The 15863-nt window shown below is 46.3% G+C and overlaps 1 protein-coding gene across 1 annotated transcript; it reads right to left on the reverse strand.

Moving 5' to 3' along the window:
- Positions 1–1449: 1449 nt before the first annotated feature.
- LOC306804760 (5-hydroxytryptamine receptor 5B-like) lies at positions 1450–12578 on the reverse strand. Its single transcript, XM_079311758.1, has 2 exons — positions 11800–12578; positions 1450–4881 (listed from the first exon to the last, which is right to left on the reverse strand). Exons 1-2 carry the CDS (start codon positions 12571–12573, stop codon positions 4549–4551), a joined length of 1107 nt encoding a protein of 368 aa, XP_079167884.1. The 5' UTR covers positions 12574–12578; the 3' UTR covers positions 1450–4548.
- Between the last annotated feature and the right edge of the window lie 3285 nt (positions 12579–15863).

The following is a 15863-nucleotide window of genomic DNA, read 5'->3' on the forward strand; positions in this document are numbered from 1 at the left end:
GTTGTATAAATTTCTTTGAAATTTCATTTTTATATATAGAGTGTGCTTGTTAAATTAATAGCTCCAAGAAAAAACACCTTAATACTAGGATCACCACCTTATCCCTGGCTGGGATGAAAATCAAAGTCTGTCACCTGTAATATAGGAAGATAAAGATTGAAACATTCTGCTCTAATCAACTGATGCTCACCTTTGAAGACAACAACCTACTTACCCTGCTGAAGATTTGCTCTTGAAAGTTCAGAAACTTTGTGGGACACTTTGAGACATTTTTATATCTGTATATACAGTATTTTATAATTCAAACAGTTGCTTTTTGTACTTAACACCAGGATTTTGGACTGACTTCTTAATGTCCATGATTTCTTCAGGAGAAGAAAAAACCCATGTTCCTTTTTCCCACTGACACTGATGACAGTGCTGTTTGATTACTTTCTATGGCAGCAAATATAAAATAAAGAATGTTTGGAATCCATCACATTCTGCTATCGTGTTTTTAAGGTGGAACTCACCTTTGAAGTTTCCCAGGCTCTTGAATTACAAGTGCATTAAAAAAATGAATGGTGTCCATAGTCAAATGAGTCACTGTTTTTGTTATGTCCTGTTCCTTCAGCACAAACAAAATCTTCCCACTGCTCCAGCTGGAACCCCAAGGTTAGTGAGAGAATGGATCTTGGCTGCTGCTCTTGCATCTGATCAAAAAGTCAGTCTGCCCAGGGCTAGCAAAATAACAAAGGAAAAATCAGATTCCAAGTCCCTTCAAAGAAGGAAAGCTGTACTGAATGCAGCTTGAAGACTTTCTGTAGGCAGAATTGATATTAGGAGGCATTATTTTTGTCTACACACTTTGCCTTCTATAAAAACTGTAAGGCTTTTCTAGTTTGTAAATTGAAGAAGTCCACTTTGGCACCAAGGAGCACAAGCTGTGCTGTGTTTGTGTACCATGCAACTCTAAAAAATAACTTGAATGGATATTTCAATTTGGGATTTATCATTTTAATCATAATTGCTTTTTAGCATCAAGCAAAATTTCCTAGGTAGGGTAAATAATGAATTTGCATGTAGAATAAATGATGTGATTATTTGTTCAGTATAATGTTAAAGTTTATGTTTACCTGCTACAAATACAGTAACCTGGAAACTTCCACAAAGAATATAAAAATGTGAGATCAGTTACTCTGACTAGGAGCTTGTGATTTTTGACTAAGATATAAATCTGAGGTTTGTGAAGATCAGTTGTTGCTCCCAAAGGATAACTCAGAGCCCAGATCATAACTGAGTGTCTGCTGTAGATGGAGCCCAGGGCAAAGGGCCACTGCCTTTGGTGTGAAGCCCATGAGACAAGGAGAAGAAAGGAGGCTGGTGAGGGTGTGAAATCAGTTCCATAGCTGTTCCTTGCTTCCTGGCACAGGCTCTACAAGTTGGGTGCCATTTCTCATACCTGGAGAGGAAACAACAGGGAGAAATCTGCCTTGATTCTCCATCTCAGCTGGGTGCAAGTGAGGAACTGAGACTTTCTCAGAATTTTTCTTCAGTATTGCTGGATTTCCTTGTTGAAAGAGAAAGGTCTTGCCCTGAATTCATTTGGTGTTACCAGGCTTGTAAAGTAACATTTACAGGACTTGCAGCAAAACTTATTTTTTTTTAATTAGGATTATTAGCATTGTCTGCTCACACTCATCTTCCAAAGCCCTTTAATTTCTGCACATTCTGGGCTCCCACAGCACAGCTGCTGCAGGATGCAACAATGCCCTTCTGCTGAGCAATAGGCTCCAGTAGGTTTTTCTAGGAGCAAATTCAGTGTCAGGAAACAGTTTAAAACTAGTAGTCCACTGCTTACAGCAGAGATGACTGGTGTACTCCAAATTGGCAGCTTCAAGTGGGGAAATAAATGACCATAACATCTAAGCTGTGCCAAATGATGTCCCTTTAGAATACCTGATTTTTATGTTCTTTCTGTTGAGATAGTCAAGATACTGTGCCATTTATCTTAGTTCACATGGGAGTGTGCAGCAGGTTAGGCAACAACTGCCGATAACATTTTCTTTGCCCCACAGTAAGCTGTGATTAAAAACCAGAATTTTAAATCCTGAATATGCGCTGCTACTCTTCTAAATGCAGTCTGCATTTAGAGCCAGTGTGGGAAGTTGGTTTTGTGAAGAGCTTTCTAAATGCACTGCAATGAAATGAAAGCTCTGGTGTCCTCTGGGTGCGTGCAGAGGCCGGCTGTGCGAGCCTGTCACTGTAACACTCACTGCTGGCACAGATGTTGGGTGGGCAGAGCACTGGCTGCTTATCTTCAGAACTTCTCACAGCAAAATCCCAGAGGCCCAGCCTTGCCTCCTAAGGGAGCTAAATTCATCCTGGAGGAGGAGGGGAGCTGTGTCAGTGCCCTGCTGCAGCTCTCCTGCTTGCTGCAGGCACTCTGCTGCAGGTCAGTGTCTGCAGCAGTGCCTTGCACCTGGGGCCTTGCAGCTCTGGGGTGTTCTCCCAAGTTCCAGAGGCCAAGACATGGTAGAAGGTGCCTTCACAGCCTGTGTTGCTTCAGGGAAGGGTCCTGGAACTGGAGCTGGGTGCTGCTCCAGTCAGCTGGAGATCACTGCAGCTCCTGCAGCCACACTGGGATGGGCCAGGGCACCAGGGCTGGCATTGGATTTGTGTGGTGGTAATGGCTTAGCTTACCAGGCTGAAGGAGTAAAATTTACCCAAAACATGATTATTAGAAACTTCAGGAGTGCCACATGCAGAAGATTTGAATGCTTTGAACACCAGCTCAAGATGACCTCTGCATTTCTTCCTTCCATGTCATCTGTTTGAATATTAAAGGTATTAAAGGTTTTAGAGCATTTCTTCTCCTACAGGAAAAAATTCAATTAACTTGAAAAATTTGTCAGTGGTTCTGAATAAGGCTGCAGGTTTTAGTTACATTCAGTCTCTTACATATGTGCCTTCCTTCTGGTTTAATTAAGCCTCCAAACACTGGTTTGAATAGTAGCTATTCCATATGCAGGCAAGTTGGAAGTCACAAGGGAAAGTTATTTAAAAGTTAAGTCTGAGTCACTATCTAACAACTCTTCTAAATTCTAGGTTATTAAAACTTCTGAATTCCCACTGAAGTTGAGAGAAGCATCCTCTGCAGGAATGCAAGACACATGCTGTGGCTGTGGCTGCAGGCACAGCAGGTCACACTGGACTGTCACAGCACTGCAGGTGTGAGCTACAGCACTGCCTGACCTCACCATACACTGAGATGCAGCCAAGCTCCCTTGAGCTTCCTGGGACTCTGTGTCAGTAAAAAGCTGCCATGCCAGAAATACTCAGAGATGCTGTCAGCTCTCCCACTCAGAGCAGGGGAGGAAGTGAAACCCACCAGAGAACAAATATGGAGCAAGATGGACTTGGCAGTATGCAAGGAAATGGATTATTTATGTACATACTGTTGGGTCAGGGGGTTTGTCGGATCTTGGGAAAATGACTGAAGTCTTGGGTTTGAGTCCCTTTGGATTTTGGGGAGCCAGACCTGATGGCATCAACACCTTTTTTACAGGAGGAAGAAGTTGGTGCCAGCTGACAAATTGTGGACTTTACCCAGCTTGGGTGATGAGCACATTTATGGTGCAAGGGCCCCAGACACGGTGCAGGCACTCATCCAAGCAGCCATGTGTTGCTGCCAGCACACCTGGTGTGACTGAACATCCCATTTGGTGTTTGCAACACAGGTGCCTGCTCAGTTTTATGGTAGCATGAAATAACCATGCATACAGTCCCCGCTCACTTGGAGGTGTTGGTGTCTATCTTGAGCTCACTCAGGTTTCTTAAAACAGGGAGAGGCTGAGCCTGGCAGAGTGAGAGAGGACAACACAACACAATCCTCACTAGATCCTCCTGTGGAAGCACTAAGAATACATTCTCAGGGGCTCTGAATAATTATATACTGGCCACTTAAGTTTCACTTAACCCCAGGGGACACAGCTGACCCCTGTTTGACCAAGCCTGCCCATCGAGCCAGGCTGCTGGCAGAGCACACAGCCCCTCAGTCCTGGCAGGGGGTGCTTCTGAGCTGCTTGGTCATCTGCTTTAATTGCACATCATCTCAAGGCCCGATTGACTGCAGCCCGTTTATTCCGTTCCAAAATCAATCTGAAAGCCGAAGCATCCTGCCCGTATCAGACAGGCCAGCGGCGCTCCGTTGGCCGCCCCGCGGGCGCTGTGCTGCCGCGGGGGCTCCGCGGGGGCGGAGCAGCCGCGCTGGGTGGGACACGCGGCTCGGGACACGCAGCGCGCCCCGGCAGTCCCAGCCCGGTTCCGACAGCAGCCATTCCCTGCTTCCACCTTCTTTGCCAAACACTGGCGTAGCACATATGTACTTCTAAGGGGGAACTGTAAACTCTCAGTAGGTTTATATCCAGACACCTTCCGTCTTCTTTTTCACTGCTCCTAAATCCCCTCAGGTAGCTCTTGTGCATGAAAACTGTACGTATCACAGGCATGTTTCTCTCAAGAAATCTCTTTGTTATGCAATAATCATTTTCTCTTCTGTTTCCCTTTTTATCTTTGCTTTACAAAAAGGTTCTTGAAGGCATTGTTGTAGTTTTTGTTAAATGCTGTATAAATGAGAGGATTAAAGAAAGAATTTGAGTAGCCAAGCCAAAGAAAGATGCTTTTCCAGACAGGAGGGATGTTGCAGGAGCAGAGGGGACTTATTAATTCTGTGATGAAGAAAGGGATCCAGCACAGTACAAAAACTCCAATTAAGATGCCAACCATCAGAGCTGCCTTTTTCTCTTTCTGTTCTCTCCATGTTTCTCCATCTGTCTGGAAAGTGATAGCTGCACGACGAGCTGTAAACACCATCTGTGGTTCCTGTGAAGCTTCCTTCACCTCAAACAAAAGCAAACACAGTTTCTTACCACGACAGTTTGTCTGAGTGAAGTATTACTTTTAAATGACAGCACAACATCTGTGCACCTACCACAAAAGGCCTGAACTCCATTCCTTCCATGCTAAAAGAAAGAAAATGCCCCAGAGTGCCAAAGTTAGTAGGCTTCTCATTACACTGGAAAAGCTGCCAAGTGTAACTGACAGAGCTAAATAAAGAGTACCTGGTGCCATGTGTGCTGTGGGACTCTTTTTCAGTTTATTATAAATCTTTATAGCTAGGGGGAAATCAGGTTGTTAAGGCAGGCTAACAGAGGCCTGTGCCTGCTGCCTGTCCCTGCACCAGCCTCATGCTGCTGTGTGGCCTTCAGACCTGCTCTGGGTGAACTGCTTCAGCAGGGACCCTGGGTGAGATGATCTCCAGAGGTCCCTTCCAAATCCGACCATTCTGTTATTCTGAACTTTCTCAAAAAATACTTCATTGCCAGAAAAATGCCATTTCAATTTGCCTTCAGTTCAAACTGTGGCTTCAGAAGAAGTTATACAAGAGAGAAAAAAATTTCAGCTACTCCAGGCTGTCAAGAGTGCTTCTTGTCTTGTCTCACTGAGGGCAAAACATTGATCTCTACAGTGAGTACAGCACAGTGCTCTGGGGCAAACAGCTCCTGTGTAGAAGATATTTATGTGCTTTGAGTCTGACCAGATGAAGACACTCCCTAGTGATTTTAATCTGAAGACTGAAGTGTACATGATATTAAAGTTCTTCTAGGTGCTACAGTTAGGAAGAGAGTGCAATAAAAGCAACAGTTTAAGGCTGTAAAATTTGCCTGAGTGAAAACTCTCTGGCACTGCAAGACAGCACCCCAGACACGGGTCATTGTTAAATTATCTACATATTCCACATTCATGTGCTACCTTTGTAATAGATGGAGGCCTCTACTCAGAATGGGCACAGCAATTCAGAGAGTGAAGCACTGGCAGTGGCTGAACAATCACTCTTCAGGATGGATATCCCTGTCTGCACCTCAGACATGAGACAGGGCTGCACAATGTAAGAGCAGCAGATTATGGGCGCAGGCAAATAATGGAGGAAAATGAAAATCACATCTGTTCTAACAATTAAAATGGGACAGCCCTCATGTAACAAGGATCACACCATTTGTCTGCAGAAAGACTTGCTCTGCATGTCCTTAATCACACTCTACAAAAGGGATGAATGTATGACATGGGGACAAAACTGTGACAAGCAGCCCTGAAAGATTATGTCAGCCCTGAGGAATAGTTACCTAAGTGCCTCTTGGGAACAGCCATACAAAGGACATCCTCACAAGCATCACAAGCAGTTTAGTGCTGTATTTAACCTTTAACTCTTGCTCAGAAGATGGAGCTTGCTGTGTGCCATCATCAAATCAGAGCCTTCTCACTACTTCTGACTGCAGAATTTACTAGCAGTGACCCTTTTATCACCTAATTACATATTGTAAGAAAAAGTTATTTCATTTCCTTTGCTAGAAGTTACCTCGGTCCTCAGATGTCTTCCACAATGAAGCCTACATGTACAGGCTGGTCAAGCTCCTACAGAAGTCAAAGGAGTTTTGACAAATTTCATTGGTTGTTACATCAGGCCTCTGAATACAAACAGCAAGTGAAAATAGATCGTGGAACATTTTGTATATTATTTGCTAGAACTAAATGAAGCTCTGAATGTACCAAATCTGCAGTTCCCAGTGCCAGTCCCAGAGGCTTTGCATGGCTCCAGTTTCTAATTTAAGCCACAACAGCTGACCTTTATCCTGCACTGCACAGAACAAAGGGTAAGTATAAAACCTTTACCCCCATGTTGGGCTTACTGAAGAGCACTAGCAATCAAGCTGTGACAGCAGAAGAGATGGTCACAGACTGTAAATGAGAGCACTCCACAGAGGTGCCCTGGGTATAGCTGGAGCCATCTCTGCAGTGTTGCACACTGTTCTCACTCAGTGTCTAGCAGCACACTCTGCCTCAGGCACAGATTTCCTTCCTTCTGCCAGGCACTGCTCCAGGAGCTGGGAGTCAGGAACACTGGGGAAATAGCTGGGATGAAAGGACTGCTGCTCTGAGGCCAGAATTTAGTTCTAAACTCATGAAATCAGCTATTTACAGGACTACAGGCTGTGAGAAGTGCAGAGACGACTGCTGTTCTGTGAAAATAAAGAGTAAATGAAGGAAATGAGCTCAAGTACGAATCCTTCTACAGTCACAAAGGAGTTTGGTTTTAGTTCCAGAATTTATTATTCTGTACACTGACTGACATTACAGTGCAATGCCCCTTCTCTTGTTTGTCCCCAGTAAATTACTACTCCTAAATAGCTACCTGTTTCCAGAGCTGCGTGTTCCCAATTCCTGTGTTCTTAGAATGCCATAGAAAACATGCCACCAAGGAGCTTCTGACAAAATTCCTTGATTTAAAATGTTCCTTATAGCTTTAATGACTGTTATTACTGGTCCTTCATGGCAGGTGCTCTGTGTATGTTTGTCCTGCACCTGCAGGGTCTGCAATAACAAAACAACAGTAAAGATGATAAACATCAAACAAATCTGGCTTAGTAGCACAAATTCAGAGCTTTGCCTATCACAGTGCATTCAGCAAAGGTCATTGCTGCCTCAGTGCAGCCCTGCACCCTGCAGGGTGAGCTTCTTGCTCTTTGAACAAGAACACAAGAAACTAAATGCACAACAAAGGATCAAAACATAAATGTCTACACTCTCTTGGATGCTCCACCAACATGACAAACAGTTCATTTGACAGGGAGAAGAATACCTGCTTTCTCTCACAGGATTTTCTTATGCTGTAAGCAGAACTAACCCTATTGCTCCCAGGAAATCACTACCCACTCCATGTTGCTTCCTGCCTCACTTTTTTCTGGACATTTTCTGCAGCTCTTCTGGACAGTTGATCTTTGTTGCCTGACCCATCTCTTCTATTTGTACAGAGGCAGAAATAAGAAATAAAAGGCCTGTGACCCCCTCAGAAAAGGAGAATCTGTTTTTTCTCCCACACTGTCCTGACAGGTTAAGTGAGCTGGAGAAGCTAAATGGGCCAAGGTGCAGAACAACACAGCACCTGTGGAGCCTGATGTTATCCACAGTGGGAAGAACTCTCACAAAACTCTAAGGTTTGGATCATGCCTAATGTTTTTATACACTATATAAGTACTTTGACAGGGGAGAAAGAAAAAGCAAAACAAAACAAAACAAAAACCCCCAAAACCTCCACCAATCATCAACAGAACTTGATTTTTAACTTCTCATATGAAAATTTAACCCTGATTTTGCAACTGCTACATGTAAGTAATTCAAATCCCATCATCCTTGGTTTTGCTGGGCTATCCCTCTGCTACAAGGGATTTCATGGATTTTAAAGGGCATTATCCAGCAGTATCTGCTGTTTTTCAAGCAGTCTCATTTATTTCAATTGGACTCTTTAGAGAGAGAATTATTGCCTGCTGTCAACAAGGTGTGACAGAGCATAGCTCTCTGTCAGTGATGATATGTCACTAGATTTTTAATGAGGGTCACCCACGTCAGTGCTGCCTGCAGAATTCACTTTTTAGGGAGTTTCATAATTGGCAAACAAACAACTATAAGAAAACCAGTTTAATTTAGGATCCCAATTTGGCAATTCTTTTATTTGAAAGGAAAACAAATAACCAAGCTTTCATTAAAACCTGAAGTATCTCAGATGTTTCACACCCATCTCCCTCCCCCAAATTTTTTCAAAGGTTTTGAAATTTTTCAAAAACACAAGTAAAATTTTAACTGAAGGATGACTCAGAATAATTATTTTGTACCTATTCTATTCAGCAGCTCTGTAAGAGTGTAAGAACATAAGGTATGTATGCCAACTCCCAGTTTGAAAGAAATGCCCTTTCTCTGTGAAAAAAACCAAACCATTACACTCCTGAGTGCAGCACAGAGGTCTCTCCCAGCAGGGATCACTGCTGTTATTGCTCACCTCCAGACTGGGAAGCACTACCAGCCTTTGGCATTGCCTACCAAAAAATCCCTAATACTGCTAGATGAACTGGTGCAGGGCACCTGGAGTGAGAACTGACATGGGTGCAGAGGGGAATTCACATCCAGACTCACAGTGACAGAAGGAAAATATTGCCAGGATGAGCATGACAGGTGAGCATTCTCTGAGAATGGAGATGGAAGAAAGTAGAGGGAGGAGAGACATCAAGGGAGAAAAAAAGGGAAAATAAGAATGATTTTACAGGAAAACCATGAGAAGCAGAACAGAATTTGCCCCATCACAGAGGACAGAGCTGATACTGACAGCCTACTCACCCTGCATACAGAAAAGCAAAGCTTGGCAATGTGTTTGCATGTTTAAAAAAACAACAAGGTTTTGCCAAAGAACAGTAGTGATGTGTGTGAAGATTCCCCTCCAGAATTCACTGGGGAGCTGCTACTCTTCCTGTGGATGTGATGGATCCTACTACCACAAGCTTAAAAAGGATCAGGATAACACTTGGTGAGTAAATCTCAGTGTCTTAATTTAGAAAGAAAACAAGAAATGAATGCTGAATGCCAGCTTGCTTGATCCATGAGTTCATTTAAAGTACACATGTGCAGCATCAGCTCTTCCTTCTGGTGAGGAGTAAAGTTTGCATCTGAATCACAGAAGTCTTTTAATTTAAATCAGCAAATGGAGCTGCTGGGACAACAGAGGAAGTTGCCACTACACACCAACTGCAGATTCAAGAATCCCTGTTAGGAGGAGTTAATATGTCAATCACACCAACATGAGAAAGAAGACCTACTGGCTTGAGCATTTTGCTGGGACTGCAATAACCCCTCCAAAATGGGTGTTTGGCTCACTCTGACAGAGCCTTTTTGTCAGTGCAGCCTAAACCAGCCCCAGACTGGGTTGCATCAGCACAAAGCACTTACCTGGCAGCCATGCTGGGCCCACGCAGGGCTCTTGCAGACAGAACCATGACAGTTTGCTAGACTCTGTCATGCTAAAACTGCCATGTCATGTGTCTCTCCACTGGCTTGAGCAGCAATGCCTCAGCTCATTTCACTTCCCAGAATCTTAGATTCCAAACAACTAGTCCTGTATGGGTATGTGTGTATATAAAAGAGCATGCAAAACCACTACAAACAATCAGCTGGCTTTTGTGCTTGAAGAGATTATACATTAACTCCAAGCAATACTTCCATCATACTTACAACAATTTGAAAGAAATTTGGTGCAAACTAGGGGCTGAAGATCGTAGGGAAAAAAATGCCACTAGAAGAGACATTTTTTATAGAAGATACTGTCATAAATCAATATCTATTAAAAGTATCTTCAAGACATTATGATCCAAATCTGTGAGTCTAATCACACATAATTGCTAGTGCTGTTATCTCTTGCAAGAATCTGGGGATACAACCTACAGACTCTTACTTGTGACCATAATATTGTGCTCCCTTGACTCCAAATCAAAGACAGAATTTTGCAGGGGAATGAGGCTCCCACAGGATTAGCCCCAGTGACAGAAATGTTCTCTATAAGTATCCCTAACATCTACACAGCTCATCTCTGGCTACTGGGAAGGGACTGGGCTTAGGAAGTGCAACATGCAATCACAAAAACATGAAGACTGGTAGGAGTGAGAGGAAGAGTATGTGACAGAAAGCAGGGAAAGTTTACAGAGAGCACAGTCAAGCAGGGTGGAGGCATGGAAGGGAAGACAGCAGCATCAAGCAGAGAGCCTGATTTATGGAGCACAAGGAGCCAACCCCAACCCTTCTGAAGGGACACAGCCTTCCTGTCAGCAAAGTGCATCCCCCAAATGAACAAGACCTTCCAAATGGCAAGGGCACTGCAGGATTACAGACAATCTATGGGATAAAGAAAACATGGTTTTGCAGCCAGTAGGTAATTTTAAGCCAGAAACGATTGCTCATTGCTTCAACACTATGCAGTGAGCAGTATTCAGGGTAAAATAGCCCAAGCTATCTATCTATCTATCTATCTATCTATCTATCTATCTATCTATCTATCTATCTATCTATCTATCTATCCATCATATATAGTGTGTAATTTGCTTATCAAAATCTGTTCAGACATACAAAGTCTGTGCTGGTAGTTAAATGTGCATTTATGTTGGTACAGGACCTGGGGGTCTGTTTATGTCTTTTTTTACCCCACCAACGCTTTAAAAAAAAAAACATAGAGAGAAAAAGAAACCCCAATGAATGGCAAATGCAGAACCAAGAGACAATTTTCAAATGTCTCTCCTGAGTGGCAGTGAATGCAACTGTCCCTTACTCTTACAACACATAAGGAAAAAATGAGAATAAAGCTCTTCTTCCAGGAGCTGCACTTTTTGACTGGCTAGTTCCTGCTCACGTCCAGTCTGTGACAAAGTTAAACTCTCACGGGAGCCCCAGGGCACGTCGCAGCTGAGCCGAGCCCACCATGGCAGGGGAGAGGGCCGGGAGCTGAGAGGAGCAGGAGCTGAGGAGCAGCAGGGGCTGAGAGGAGCAGCAGGGGCTGAGAGGAGCAGCAGGGGCTGAGAGGAGCAGCAGGGGCTGAGAGGAGCAGCAGGGGCTGAGAGGAGCAGCAGGGGCTGAGAGCAGCAGCAGGGGCTGAGGGTAGGGGGAGCAGCAGGGGCTGAGAGGAGCAGCAGGGGCTGAGAGCAGCAGCAGGGGCTGAGAGGAGCAGCAGGGGCTGAGAGCAGCAGCAGGGGCTGAGAGGAGCAGGGCTGGGGGAGCAGCAGGGCTGGGGGAGCAGCAGGGGCTGAGAGGAGCAGCAGGGACTGAGAGGAGCAGGGCTGGGGGAGCAGCAGGGCTGGGGGAGCAGCAGGGGCTGAGAGGAGCAGGGGCTGAGAGCAGCAGCAGGGGCTGAGAGCAGCAGCAGGGGCTCGTCCCCTCGCCCAGCCTTACCTGGGCAGCCTCGGGCAGCGGCACCACGGCGTTCCTCCGGCGGCCCCCCATGTGGAACTTGGACGCCTTGTAGATCTTCCAGTAGACGAAGAGCACCACGCAGAGGGGCAGGTAGAAGGCCCCGCCCGTGGAGACGATGGTGTAGGACGGGTCCTGGCTGAGCTGGCAGCGCTCCTGCTCGGGGCTGTAGGTCTCGCCCCAGCCCAGCAGCGGGGCGAGGGAGATGGCGGCGGACAGCAGCCAGGTGAGAGCGATCATGACGTTGGAGATGCGGCGGCGGGCGAGCAGCGTGTACTGCAGCTGCCGGGTGACGGACCAGTAGCGGTCCAGGGCGATGGCCGTCACGTTCCAGATGCTGGCCGTGCAGCACAGCACGTCGAAGCACACCCACACGAGGCACAGCTCCCGGCCCAGCCGCCAGCGCCGCCCGGCCGACAGCTCCTTCACCAGGCTCAGCGGCATCACCAGGGCCGCCACCAGCACGTCCGACACCGCCGTGGAGGCCACCAGGTTGTGGGGCACCCGGTGGAAGGCCTTCACTCGCAGGATGGTCGCCAGCACCAGCAGGTTCCAGAGGAAGGTGGCCACGGTGAGGAGCACCAGCAGGGTCAGGATGAGGACGGTGAAGATGGAGAAGGGCTCCCGGCCCCTCCAGGCGCTGCCGCCCACCACCGAGGAGGAGGCGTTGGTGTCCATGCTGGCGGACGAGGTGTTGGCGCCCATGCTGGGCTGGCACTGGCCCCGTGGGGAGCAGGGGCTCAGGCTCTCCGCCATACCGGGACCCCTCACCGCTGCCGGCAGCACCGTCCCCAGCCCCGGGAGCCCAGCTCCGCTCAGCGGCCGCCCGCCGTGCGCCGCCGCGGCTCCCGCCCGCGCCCGCCGCTCCGCACGCCCATCCCGGGCGGCTGCAGAACGGACGGGGGCTGGAGAAGGCGGCGGGACGGCGGCGAGGCTCCGGCACGGGCAGCGAGGGCGGGCGGGCGGGCGGCACCGGCGCCGCCGCCCCGCCCCAGCCGGGCCGTGAGGAGCGGCGGGAGGCGCCGCCCCCCGGCTGCGGCTCCCGTGAGGGGAGCGAGAGCCGCCGAACGCCGGGGCTGCGGGGGGATCGCCCCCTGCCACCGCCCTGCCGGCACGGCCACCTCGGGCAGCTGTCGCAGGAACGCCTCCAGGTGGGTTCGGAATGGCACCGGAGACTCCATCCCCACCCCGGGCAGCTTTTAGTGCGCTGCCAACCTCAGCGTAAAGAAGTTCTTCCTCGCGTTACGGTTAAACTTGTGTTTTAGTTTATGTCCTGTCGCTGGGCACCAGTGGAAAGAGTCTGGCACAATCCTCTTGGCACCCACCTTTGAGATTTTAATGTGCGTTAATGAGATCCCCTCTCCGTCTTCTCCGGACTGAACAGGCCCAGCTCCAGAATCTCGTAAGGGAGACGCTCCAGACCCCTCCTCACCTTCGTGGCCTCTGCTGGACCCTCCCCAGTAGCTCCTTGCCTGTCCCGTGTGGAAGAGGCAGATCTGGAGGCAATGCTCAGATGTGCAGACAGCGATAGTCTGTGTCCCACAGACCCAGGTGGTGACGAGGCACCCCCTTGTCCCCAGGGACCCCATGAGGGACACCCTGCTCTCACAGCCCCTTCCTGCCTGTTCCCCCTCTGCTCCCACCAACCTGCTCACTGCTCTTAAAGTAAGCCACCAAATACGTGACCAAGGGCTTGAAGACAATGGAATTAGCAGTGAATACGAGGGAATGTCATCTTTCCCTCTGGATGTTTTGTGCTTTGTGGCACTTTTGAGAAACCTGAGGGATGCAAAACATAAAAGGGTGGGAAAGAGCAATCTCTTGTAAGTCTAAATACTTTACATCTTCCTTTGTATCTGTTCTCACTTTTCCCTGTTGACCTGAGAACTGATGAGAAATGGACTCGCGGCAGAGGTGAGGAATTGCAAAACATTATTTCCATCACTTAACCAAACATCACTTCAGGACTCTCTTTAGCTGAATCTTTTCAGACTCAGTCTTGTCATATTTCTTTCTGTCAGTCTGCAAGTTCTTAGCTTGGCTGAACCCTCCCTGCATCCTTGTAATTGGTGTCCAAGCTCCCCTTTGCTCAGCTGTGCTGAGGATTTGTCTGTCCTCCCCAGGGAGCAGCTGCCCTGGCCAGCTTTGTTACAGCATCATTTCCAAGCACTTCCAAGGACTGCACAGCTCAGGAACAGCTCTGGAGGGTGATGATTCATCCAGACAGAACAGAATTCCAACCCATTTTGTGAAATGATGCTGTATTTTTATAGCAAATATATAAAATTTAATGTTACATTTTCCAGAAATTAGATTTTATCCGTTACGGGCAGATTATTTTTAGACTATTATAAAGGGACTACACTGAACTTATTTTCCATTTTTTGTTTTAGATTCAAAAGTGCTACAAGCTTCCAGCAGATACAGTTTTATTCCATCCTCTAACAGAGAATCAGCTTCCTTTCTAAAGCATATTTTTAAGAAGTCAGTTATATAAATCCTGCAATTAATTTGAGAAATATATAGAAAAATTCAGCTCAAGACAAAAAAAAACAACCTTCCAAAGTCCTTTGACAGATGGCTCCATACTTTTACAACTGAAAATGTGATAAGAGAATCTAGATGCCAGCTGGTATTGATTTTATTAATAATAAAAACATTCATAGGTGATTGCAACCAGAGAGGAGCCCATAAAGCCCTGGGTGGCTCAACATCTTTAACTGACAGCCAGAATAGAGAAGACAGTTTGGAAGGTTGGTTTTTGCAGATTTTGCAGAGCCTAAAATTCTTTTTTTTTTTTTTTTTTTTTTTTTTTTTTTTTCTCTTTAAATTCTGACCAACTGGGTGAAAATAGTAGATGCTTATGTTTTTCAGTGTTTCAGCTTACAAAAGTGTCTGGGAAGATGGACTGCTACTGAAGAGTATGCTAAGGTTTGGGGATTTTTTTGAAAAGTGAATGCAGTTCTTAAGCTGGATGACACCAATATAGCAAAGTGAAAGTGTTTCTAGACAGGACCCCAACCTTCCATTTGTCTTCCCTTCTTCTAATGGCATCTTTCCTCTACCTCTCCTCACAACTCCACATCAAAAGTTATCGTGGTGGCTAAGAGGAGGAAAAAAAAAAAGTAATCTCTACCCCATGTGGCTGTGCAATAAAGAGATTTGACAGAAGCAGCATCATGGTATTTATGACTTTGATGCAAGCCAGCAGATTTTTTAGCACTAAGAGCATTCCAGTTCAAGAGGCTGGATTCTTATTGTCAGGGCTTAACATCTTCTATAAATCTAAAAGCATCAAACAAATAAAAATCTCAGAAAGTGTTGCATGAATTCTCATGTCAGCTAAAATCCTGAGAAAAGCAAGCTAATAGAGCAAAAGCCAGGAGCAGTGATAGACTTTATTCTGTATGCTTAACCCCTTGATTTATAGACTTCTTTCAGCAGTACTTTGGAAAAAAACCACATCCAACAACCAGCCCACCTTTCAAGGGCTAATAACTGGCTCTTTTCTGGCTGTTTTCAGGGCTCTGTAAAATCCCTTCTAAGTTTTGGACACTAGAAGTGACTGACAATGTCTTCTGACACTGCCCTAAGCACAGGCAAAGTCACAGACTCTCAGCACCATGTCTTCCTTCACAGTGGGATCTCTACTAAAACACTATTTTTTAAAATCACATAGCCCTTTTCACCCTTCCTGTGAGTTGCTTTCCCTGAGCCTCAGGTCACTGGCTTGAAAGCAGAACATCAGAGCTTTGGTAGCTTACTTAAACTGAGTCGTCAAGTCATACATCAAGCAGAAAGGCTGATTACTGCCACAATATAAACACACTTCTTATTTACAGACCTCAGTAGATAATATCTTATCCACTTCTCAACTAATCTTGCTCTACAGTGTCAATCAAGGTGCCTTTTACCTGTGACATTCACCCTGAAAAATTTGATGGCAACACTTTCTGACCAGTGCTGTGCTTGTCTGTAGCTTGGCAGCTTTATGGCACAGGAAACTTGAATCATGACAAGATTTTTCACAATTATGAGCAGTAACT

Source organism: Erithacus rubecula (assembly GCF_903797595.1).
Source record: "Erithacus rubecula genome assembly, chromosome: 8".
Classification (NCBI taxonomy): domain Eukaryota; kingdom Metazoa; phylum Chordata; class Aves; order Passeriformes; family Muscicapidae; genus Erithacus; species Erithacus rubecula.